Below are 10,713 nucleotides of genomic sequence, written 5' to 3'. Positions count from 1 at the left end.
AAAATACACATTATAGCAAGCAAAAACTCATACAAAAATCACACCGTTATTTAAGCACAAACTAGCCAAAAATGCTACTTTACAAGCATTGAAAACAACATTCAAAAATAAGCAAAGTGGAGCAATGATACACCAACCAACATGCTTGGACATTCCCTACACATGAAATAAAACAAGCCAAAATAGTAGGACAATGTTTACAAAACCACACCAGCATGAAAGACCTCAAAACCTAGGAACTAACCATCTAAGATAACCAAAACAACTCCCGCCCTGAACTCACTACATCAAAACCATAAATATGAGCTTATCATAAATCAACTTAGAAGTTCAAAGCATTGCACCTAACACCCAAAATTGGTTCTACATTGTCTGCTAAAAAAATTAGTTCAAGACTCACTTAAAAAGCTTGTTGAGGACACACAAGGTCAAATTATACTCCATCTAGCCCCTACACCACAACCATGAGCATCTTATGTCAAAACTGAATTATGGCCTACATAAAAAGACCTTGAACAACTTGCACCAAATTGGATTGTGGTCTACCCAAAATGCTTATGCCAGTGGCCAATAATTTGCATCAAAAAGAGTTTTAGTCTGCCTAATGCTTCTGTCAGGGGCCATTTATTATGCCAACAATTAACCACAACCAAGTCTCCAAATAGCCCAAATTATCTATAACTTACTGTTGCAAAATGGTCTAACCAAAACAACCTATACTATCTAGAGACAAAGCACAAATCAAGCTGGAAAAGCACCACAACAGTTAATTCGTTTAAAGAAACACACAACACCATCTTAGGTTGGGTGCACCTAGCAGTTAGAGATATGGCCACATGAATCAGTTTATGACTTATTTTATATCATCATAATCATTTAAAAGCATTGATCACTTGAGATAAATAATTGCAATGCACCTTTATTAGTGTCCACTTGATATTGTTTAACTTAGAAATCATGTATCCCCTTTGAGCTCGGTAGGTTTGTATAACCCTAATTAATACATAAGTTTAAAGCATATGTATAAGGAAAAGCATTACAACTAAAAGTATACATATATGCGAATAACACTTATATTCTTACATGTCCAACAACTTCTTCAATTCTTGCCTCATATTGATGTTTACTGTCAATAGGTCAAGATAATGAATTATCTTTAGTTTAAATTTGATTTCGAACAAAACCCACTATTGGCTAAAATATGAAATAATCGAACAACATTAGAATTCATGCATCTAATTTTGAAAATAATACATTGTTGATAAAGTTGGAAAATAAGGTATTACCCTGATACGTGCAAGAACAAACTTATGAATCACCTCATTATCAAGAAAAAAAGAAATTATTTTTTGATTCTCTCTTTCATTGATGGTTCATGTATTGTGATTTGAGGTGATAAAAGAAAGAACCCCTTATCATTTAATAAGATTTTAATATAGATACCTTATAAAAGAAAAATATAAGAATATATTAGTAATATGATAAGAGGTGTCAAAGAATGAACTTAATGATAAAATGTAATATGTTGTACCGAAATTGGGGTGTTAATATATATATATATATATATATATATATATATATATATATATAAATATAAACTTATGTTTATTCTTCTCTGGTAGAATATGAAGTGCACTTATACAAATTATGTCTTCTTTTGTTTTTTTTAAATAGGTTTGTTTTCTAAGAAAAAGAATATCATATAATTTAATATATAGTTGAATTATAATGTTTATCTTCGGTATTCAAACTAAATTGTTACTAATAAATCTATTATATATTTTTTAATTGCACTCAGAATAACACCTGCAATCTATTATATTAATCTATTATATTATTATTATTATTTTTATTATTTAAGTTTTGATAAGTTTTTTATTCAGAATTAAATTAAAAAGATATTTAAGTTTTGACAATATAATTATAATCTTATTATTTTTATGACAAGAAAGAATAAAAAATTATAATTATTGTTGTTATTATAATTATAAAATTAAGCATAAATTATTTTTAATGGTTTTTATTTATTTTATGGGTATTTTTTAATTAAAAAATGATTAAATTTAAAAAATGATCAAATAAAAAATAGTTAAATTTAAATAATTAATCACCTAAAACTAATATTAATAAAATAATTTATTTTAATTTATAAAAAGATATTTAAAAGATAAAATAAAAAATAATATAGACACGGGAGTGAATTTATATATATATATATATATATATATATGTATATATTATTGTTATTTATTTATTATTTATAAAAACAGGTTTGGGTTCTGACTGTGAAATTTGAAAAGTATTTCTAACAAAGATCCCCGCCTCTTGTAGAGTTCGCGTTTGTCTTAGTTCAAATTTGTATCCTCACTCGCCGTCTTCCTTCAGCTATTGGCATCACTCATCTCTATTTTTCACAAATCAACCTAAACAAAATTATCACTCACAAATTTGCTATTCCTCTTTCCCTATTTGATCCACTTCTCTCTCCCTCTCTGAATTGACAATGAGCAACGGAACGAAGAGGCAATCCAAACAGAACCAAGAGCCAAAGCAAGGCAAGAAGCGATCCACTAAAATTAAGCCTCCCAAGCAAGACGAGTACTTCGAAGACAAGCGCAATTTAGTACTGCTACATCCTAATTTTTCAATTTCAACTTTTTTTTTAAGTTGATAATGGGTCTTTGTCAAGGGTTTGAAGTGTAGCTTATGTTTCTTGATCCAATTTAGTGGCTGTGATATTTGTTTTGGACTGAAAAATTGTGCGGCTAATGATTGTTGCATTTTGGTATAAATATTTGTAGGAGGACTTGTGGAGGGAAACGTTCCCTGTAGGAACAGAGGTTTGTTTATTTATGTCGTTGATCTTCTTCGTTCACAACAACATTTCTGTGAAGTTTTTTCTTCTTCTGAATGTCTCTTATGTGATGCCAGTGGGATCAATTGGATTCCGTGTATCAATACAAGTGGAATTTCTCTAACCTGGAAGTGAGTATTGTTGTGAACCGTTTCGCTTTCGATTATGGTGAATTTACTTAAGCTTTTTAGATTAAATATTTAATTGGTCAATAAATTGAGTTCAGAATGCATTTGAAGAGGGTGGTGTGCTGCATGGAAAAAGGGTTTATCTCTTTGGATGCACCGAGCGTAAGTAGCATGCAAACTTTACCGCTTGAGCTTGATTTGTTGTCAATTTCCTTTTATTTGTTGTTTCATCTTACTGATTATCGTTCTTGATGTCTCCAGCTCAACTTGTGTGGTTCAAAGATGAAAGCAAAGTTGTCTGCATACCTGTTGTTGTAGTTGTAAGTTGTCAAACTTGGTACTGTTATCTGTTGGCTAAATTGATTTGGGCTTCTTTTTTTTTGTTTGGACGAAAATTAGATTGTGCAAATTAGCAATAGTCATTTGTGTCTAAACCGTGTTGTTCCTTATGCAATTTAGGAAGTTTTATATTAGACTTGCTGTATTTTTATTTTGTATCTTGCTATTATACCAGAATTATATATGCAGAATAATTCCATACTCACAGGGATTTGTTTCCCAGAATACTTCCCTATTTCCTAAAATTGTCAGCAGGTTCTTGTATATACAAATATAATGATGTATCTCACAAGTAAAGTCTCACAAATTATTCCTAAACTTGAGATGGTGTCGGTGCTCCTGGTCTTTAGGAGCCTCTAATCTCAACCCTATCACTCAACCTTCATTGCTACGTGACAACCTAACTGTATGGTGCAACTTACATGGTTGTGATAGGTTCAAAGGGAAGGTTTAGGAAAACTGTATGACAGAGAGTTTACTGTATGACACACAGTTTATTGTATGACAAACAATTTTAACTGTCTGTAAAATAATCACAACAGATATATGAAACCTCACAGTAAGGAAACAGTTTTATTGAATGGAAATACACTGAAAGCAATCAACAACATTGAAGGGAAAACATTCCTTTCCACAGGAAAGCCCCTGTTCAGAAAATAAACACTCCACAACCAGAACTAGAACAACTCCCTCCTTAAAAGACTAAAACTGTCTAACTACTAATTAAAACTTCCCCTAACTGCTGTTTAAACTCATCCTAACTACCCCTAACCTGATGGCAAATGCTCTAGCTAGGACAAGCCAAATCTAGAAGCAAATCAAGCAATAAGTTCATGGATGAAGATTGCGGACTTTCGTGGTGGCGAAAGGTGTTGATAGCTCATGGTTTTGGTGAGTTGTATGGTGAGCGAAGATGTGTTTAAGGGTTTTCTAAGAGAGGTTGGGCCAACTCTTGGAGGAAGGTGGCTAGAGGAGGCCACTTGGGTTGCTCTAGCCTAGGGTGACCTTAAAAGAGTAGTATGAAACAAAAATGGCAGCATAACTTTACTCTAAATCAAAGTTGATTACATGATGGAGAGCACCTCTATTTATAGGCTAAGGTATCTCAGAATGGGCAGAAACTTTAACCTAAAAGAGCCACCTTGGTTGGCTTAGAGAGCAAGGAGAAATCCTCTCCAATAAGAGAGAGACAAGTGGCAAAAATCCTCTAAAATGAGAGAGTGACATGTGGCCACTACCTATGGAAAAACTCTCCATTCCTAGAGTGACACATGGCCATTAACTAGGAGGAAAACTCTCCAATGGGAAGCTTTCACATGTCTGGGACGAAATTCTTCTCCCTTGTTCTCCAAGCTTAGCCAAAATGTTGACCGCTTAGTCAACACACCCTTTTTGGAGGTCCAAGCATAGTCAACTTTGGGCCTTGACCCTTTGTTGACTTGTTTGGTCAAAATCTTATTCTACTTGGCCCAAAATACAAAGCCCAAATAAAATCTAGACTACTTGGCCCAAAATACAATGTCCAAAATTATTCTTACTCTACTAAATCTTCATGATGACTTAAGATGGCCCAAGAGAAAGAGTCTAGGCCCATCTTCCATAGTTGCCTCCAACTCTTCATGAATGTGCTAGATCATGGCAAGGCGTATGTCATCATCCCCTCCCTCTTGAAAAGGATTTGCCCTAAAATCTTCAACATGGAACAAGGAAAACTTCCTTATCTTCTTTGGAGTTTTGTGTGCTTCTCCACCAAGGTCAAATACCCATTTTATAACACAAGTTAGAACAAATGTTATAATAATGAGTAAATGAAGAATATAGCTCCCAACAATGATACACCTTAAATCAAATTAATGATCTAAGGTCTTGGAGAGTAGGAGCATCTTTGAAGCTTTTATTTGTCTTGTGTTGGATGTATATGCTTGAAAGACCATCCATTCCAACAGAGTTAATTTTTAGGGATATGCTATCATACCCTCCCTTTTGAAAAGGATCTGTTCTCAAATCTTCTTGTTCTTTTATTTTTGCCACTTCATACTAACTTTTTCGTTTTATTTTTGCCAAACTATCTAAAAACTCTCTACAAACTGTCTAATACATTACATATCCTATCAAGTTGTACATATAAAAACAATCCCATAGTCACCAAGGATTTATTCGTAGAATAAGTTTTCTCTATTTCCCAAAATTGTCAACAGACTCCTATACATAAATCTAATGTATCTGTTGAAATGAATCAACAGTATCTATAAACTAATATCTCAGAATATTCCTAAACTTAAGAATTTGTGTTTTCTATCAGTGAGTGTGTTGTGCGTTACTCCTTGTGGGGGCATGGCCCTGGGCATATATATTTGGTTGGAAATTCCATTTTACAAACTTTTAGGCGTAAATGTTGTTGGAATTAGTTTTATCAGATTTATATCGATTTTGACTATTGTATTTTTTTTTTCAATTTTATTTAATTGTAAAATATTTCACTTCCTTTTGTATTCAGGTAGTTTCACCTTTCCCACCATCAGATAAGATCGGGATTAACTCCGTTCAGAGAGAATCTGAAGAAATAATTCCCATGACACAAATGAAAATGGACTGGGTTCCATATATCCCCCTGGAGGACCGGTATTTTTCTAAATGTTTTCAATTTTGGAGGTTTAGTTTACATATTGTTTCATGATCATCTCTGAACTTCAATATAATTTTGTTGACTTACAACAGAGAAAGCCAAGTTGACAGATTAAAATCTCAAATATTTATCTTAAGTTGCACCCAAAGAAGGTATGGCGCTCTCTGTCTTTTCCTTCAGTCTGTATCAATATCCTGTTTCAGTTCAGTTTTTTTACTTTTCAAGATTAGTAATGCAATATTATTAAAGATGTTTGATTTGTTAAAACTTCCAATTTAATAGATTTACTTTGAGAAGTTATCTTTCTGATAAGAAACATTGCCTCTTGCAACTTTATATGTTTTTTTTGAGTGTCTAAATCCCTTGCTACCTTTGTTCCTTTGTTTTTGTTTCCTCTGTACTTGTTTGTTAGTTTCAATTGCTTTCCATTTTGAAGGTAAATTTTATTACCTAGAACTAATCATTTTATTTTTGTTTGATTTTTGCGTCCATTACATTTACCCTTTTCCTTCATATTGGATATTGCCAAAAGGATATAGTTATTTTTTAATTTCATGTAATTCCCTGGTTTTCAAATTTCTTATTATTGTTTGATATGCCTTGGCAAATGATTGGTGTAGAGTTAAGCCCACTCTTTAAAATTAGGATGAAGTCAAGAAGGGTGCCCCCACCTCAAACTGGATTCTTGTGTCTCATTTGATAATGAACTTCTACTTATGTGTCAATCCCGCTGAATTGGAAAAGGTGGTCCTTCCTCATTGGAGGAGATACTACTCTTTAAAGCCAGGCCTTCAAAACAAGGGGCGTGCTTCTAATTAAAATAGTAGTTGTGTCGTAAACAGTAAACATAGAAAGCATGCTCTCTAACTGGTGCAACTGTGCTTGTGTTTGTTGGATTGAACACTTATCAAGCTTATAGTTGATAGTCAAGGCACAACTTTTTTTACTTAAGAGTATAGCAGTCCAAGCACCGCAATTCGCCTGTGACTTCGCTCACTTGGTCTCCGTCACGACAATTGATGCGATTTGCAACAGTGTTGTGTGACAAAACATTATTTAAATTTTGTTCTTGATATGATAGGTTCTGTTGCCAAGTTTTTCTGCCTTTATATAATAAATAAACGAAAATGGGTTGAACTTTTCTAGATTCAGCTATACTTACATTGTCAAGTTCCCTTGCACGTAAATATTATCAAATAAATAAATGAGTATGTGATTTCAGTTGAATGGACACTTAAGTAAAGTTAGTTGGGAAAACTGAAAGTCCAGTGCTTTGATATTTTGTGCCATTTTCAGTGCTCTATATCTATGTGCAAGTTGTCCATTATTGTAGCAACTAGCTGCTAGTTGAAACTTTAGATTAATAAGTGTAGCATGTTTGCTCATGACTGGCTTTTGTCTTGTGATATGGATCTTTGTGATACAGGGCTGCATTGAAACATCTGAAGTTGGAACGTGTGAAGAAATACGAGTACTGCTTACCTTGTGAGTTTCTAACTCTAGAATAAAATTTATCACATATGTATACTAGTCGTAACTTGTTTACACTAGTTAGTGGACAGAACATATAGTTATATCTTTTTACGGTTATGATTTGATTTGTTATGTCCTTTATTTGTTATTTATGCAACAGATTTCTACCAGCCGTTTAAGGAAGATGAACTTGAACAAAGCACTGAAGTTCAAATAATATTTCCAGCAGAGCCAAAGCCGGTAATTATGAGTGAGATAATTTCTGCAAATACGTGTTTATTGACATGTTTACATTAGTGAGGCAGGTTAATATCATATACTGAGTTTTCTACCTGTTTACTTATATCTACCACTTTTTCTTCTTTTCTTGCAGATTTTCTGTGAATTTGATTGGGAATTAGATGAGCTTGAGGTATTGAATTATCTCTCTAATGTTTGTTGTTTAGGATAAACTTAACTATTTTTCAATCGTGTAATAATATTTCTGTGTTTTGTCAATCTAAAATTGATAATCACTAGTTTTAATCTATAATATTGTGGGTCTATTTGTTTAAACTTTATTTCGAAAAAGTGTTTTTTATTAAATAAAATAATCACTTATTAGGATTTTTAACATGTTTGGATAAACTTATTTAGAAAAAACAGAAGCATAAAAGAAAAAAACAGGTTTGGTAGAATAGATAGAAGTCACTTTGAATTAAAAAGGTACTTTTCTCTTAGTGTAAACAAACACATTGATTTTGCTTATATAAGAATCACTTAAAATAAATCACTTGCTTTTTCATATAGCGTCATATAGACCCTGTGGACCCTGTGTGACAGTAATTAATTTTTATGTGTCGAGCAAAATGTTAAGTGATTGGCACATACCAGTACTGTGATGTAATGAATATAATAGATAATAATTGACAAGGTTCTCATTCATAAATTTGTTCTATATTCCACAGGAGTTCACTGATAAGCTTATACAGGAGGAGGAGTTATCGGAAGATCAAAAAGATACTTTTAAGGTATTGAGTAATGGGAAATCATGAAGCGATTCAAGTTTCCAACTCTTTCAAGTAGCAGTTAGACTGATCATTTTATTGTTTCAGGAATTTGTCAAAGAAAAAGTACGCGAAGCAAAGAAAGCTAATAGAGAGGTACTTATACTTTTGATTCTGCCCATAGTGTTTTGTTTTATGCAATTTTACCTAGAATGTCTCCTGTAGGCAAGGGAGTCTAGAAGAAAAGCAATTGCAGAAATGAGTGTAGAAACTAAAGCTGCTTTTGAGACCATGAGATTTTATAAGTTCTACCCCATGCAAAGTCCAGATGCACCTGATGTATCAAATGTTAAGGTAAGCGCTTGCGCATTCTAACGCAGATTTTTGGACTTCCAATTCTTATGTTAACATCTTAGTACAACATTAAGCATCAATTACTGCCCTTAAAAATGAAAATGCTTCAGTAAAGTATCCAAGACTACTTGTAACGAACGTTGTAGAAGATTTGCCATGCAATTTCAGTTCACATACTTGCATGTGTCTACAAGGGGCCAAGCTGCCAAAGAACATTGATTAAAAGAAGTGTTTGATTTTTCTTTCATCTTTGGTTGAAAATATGCTATGCTTGCTGTATGAATGCAACTAGCTGGTCTTCAATCAGATGTGGAAAATCGTAAAATTGTTAAGCCACTCTATTTCTGTCATGTTCTAACTAATTAGAACAGTATTTATTTTAGAAGGATTTGCCCGATATTATAACTAGTTGATTAGTCGATGCATTCACAATATATTTTTCATGTATGCCTAATTATCGTGTACACACCATTCTGTGCTGGCAGTCTCCATTCATAAACAGGTATTACGGAAAGGCTCATGAGGTTCTATAAGTGGATTCAAGATGATGACAAGTTCATTTGCAGGCTTCTTGTCAATAGAGATTTACTCATCTTTGACGATCAAGGGGCAACCACCTGGTGCCTCGTCAGCAGTGTAGCTGCATGAAGGAATACATGGGAACAAAATGTTACCATAGGAGGAATATTTGGGACGAGTTTCTGATTTTCAATGTGATCAGGAGCTTCAAATTTTGTCGCTCTTGCCTTGGTTTCGATTTTCGGATTCTTTGTCCATTGATGAGTTGTTTGGCTTTTATTAGAAGTTAAATGAAAATAAATTATTTGTTATTTTAACATCGAAGGATGATTTAGTGAAAGGACAAATTTTGTAGAAATTGATATCGCGCAACGAAATGTTTTAGAACATGTAAACATATACAAAACCAAGAGGGGAAGGGTGAATTGGTCTATTAAAATTTTTTACTTTCTTTTAGAAATTTTTTCGAAAAGTTTAGAAACAAGAAATGCACAGATAAAGAAAATCACATAAAAGATTTTTATATTGGTTCGAATCAAAAGATTCTACGTTCAGTTGTTAATCACTTTAGAATGAGTGATCAACTTTTCACTAAAAATCAATTTCATGTTTACAAGATGAGTAAAGAACTACACAGAAAAGAATACACCTTCCTTCGACACATGAGGGAATGATCACTAGCTTGAACAACTTGCAGAGAATTGCTTACACCTTTAGACACACTAAAACCAAGCTTCTTTTTCCTCAGGATTCGATCAAGCTTAGACTTAAATTCAAGAACTTCCTCAGAACCAATTCTATGTTTTTAATAGTTTAGGTAATATTGGAAAGAATTAGTAGACTTCTATTTATAGGCCAGGGGTTAAAAAAATGAAAAGTCAGCTCTCAAATGTTAGAGATAATCGATTATCAAAAGTGATAATTGATTATTTTAGGTCGTTATGGGTTTTGAAAAACGTGATGATCGATTATCTTTAGTGATAATTGATTATTGCCAAGATAAAGCCTTTTCTACTTTTACTTATGATAATCGATTATTGTTGCGAGAAATTAATAAAAAAGAATAAGTTACATGTCTTTAGAGTGCTTACAATTGAAAGATAAACCTAATACAATTGTTTCTACAAAAGATGATTTAACAATGTATGTGAAAGTTCCTTGAAGTCTTCAAGTGGATCATCATAAAAAAAACTCTTCAAGTATCAATGCTCCTCATTAGCAACAAAATTTTGTAGAATTATTTGTTGAGGTTATTATGCGTTATGTTACTACCACCAATGAAAGTACCGAAGGCTTTGAATAAGAGAGGTTGAGGGGAAGCTCATCTTACTTGTTGTAAATTTGGAGGTTGGTAATGGTTACAATGAGAAATTCTTGTGATAAGACCGAACTAGAGCTATCAACTTGACCTAAGGCTCATGAGCCAGTCCTGAC

The 10,713-nt window shown here is 32.9% G+C and overlaps 1 protein-coding gene across 1 annotated transcript; it reads left to right on the top strand.

Annotated features, from left to right (window-relative positions):
* The first annotated feature begins 2,315 nt into the window (after positions 1-2,315).
* On the top strand, positions 2,316-9,596 carry LOC108330324 (protein HEAT INTOLERANT 4). Its single transcript, XM_017564813.2, has 14 exons — positions 2,316-2,623; positions 2,802-2,840; positions 2,932-2,985; positions 3,081-3,144; positions 3,244-3,302; positions 5,819-5,943; positions 6,040-6,099; positions 7,374-7,432; positions 7,581-7,660; positions 7,794-7,832; positions 8,368-8,430; positions 8,515-8,562; positions 8,632-8,760; positions 9,246-9,596. Exons 1-14 carry the CDS (start codon positions 2,504-2,506, stop codon positions 9,291-9,293), a joined length of 987 nt encoding a protein of 328 aa, XP_017420302.2. The 5' UTR covers positions 2,316-2,503; the 3' UTR covers positions 9,294-9,596.
* Positions 9,597-10,713: the final 1,117 nt, after the last annotated feature.

The sequence above is a fragment of the Vigna angularis genome, chromosome 4 (genome assembly GCF_016808095.1).
Source record: "Vigna angularis cultivar LongXiaoDou No.4 chromosome 4, ASM1680809v1, whole genome shotgun sequence".
NCBI lineage: Eukaryota > Viridiplantae > Streptophyta > Magnoliopsida > Fabales > Fabaceae > Vigna > Vigna angularis.
This window is presented reverse-complemented; position numbering and strand designations above follow the sequence as displayed.

What these genes read in the sequence shown, in the direction of transcription:
- LOC108330324 (XM_017564813.2), top strand. Translation starts at nt 2,504, where the DNA reads ATGAGCAACGGAACGAAGAGGCAATCCAAACAGAACCAAGAGCCAAAG. An exon ending in TCGAAGACAAGCGCAATTTA is followed by an intron (nt 2,624 to 2,801) that starts GTACTGCTACAT and finishes AAATATTTGTAG; the next exon opens with GAGGACTTGTGGAGGGAAAC. An exon ending in CAAAGAAAGCTAATAGAGAG is followed by an intron (nt 8,563 to 8,631) that starts GTACTTATACTT and finishes TGTCTCCTGTAG; the next exon opens with GCAAGGGAGTCTAGAAGAAA.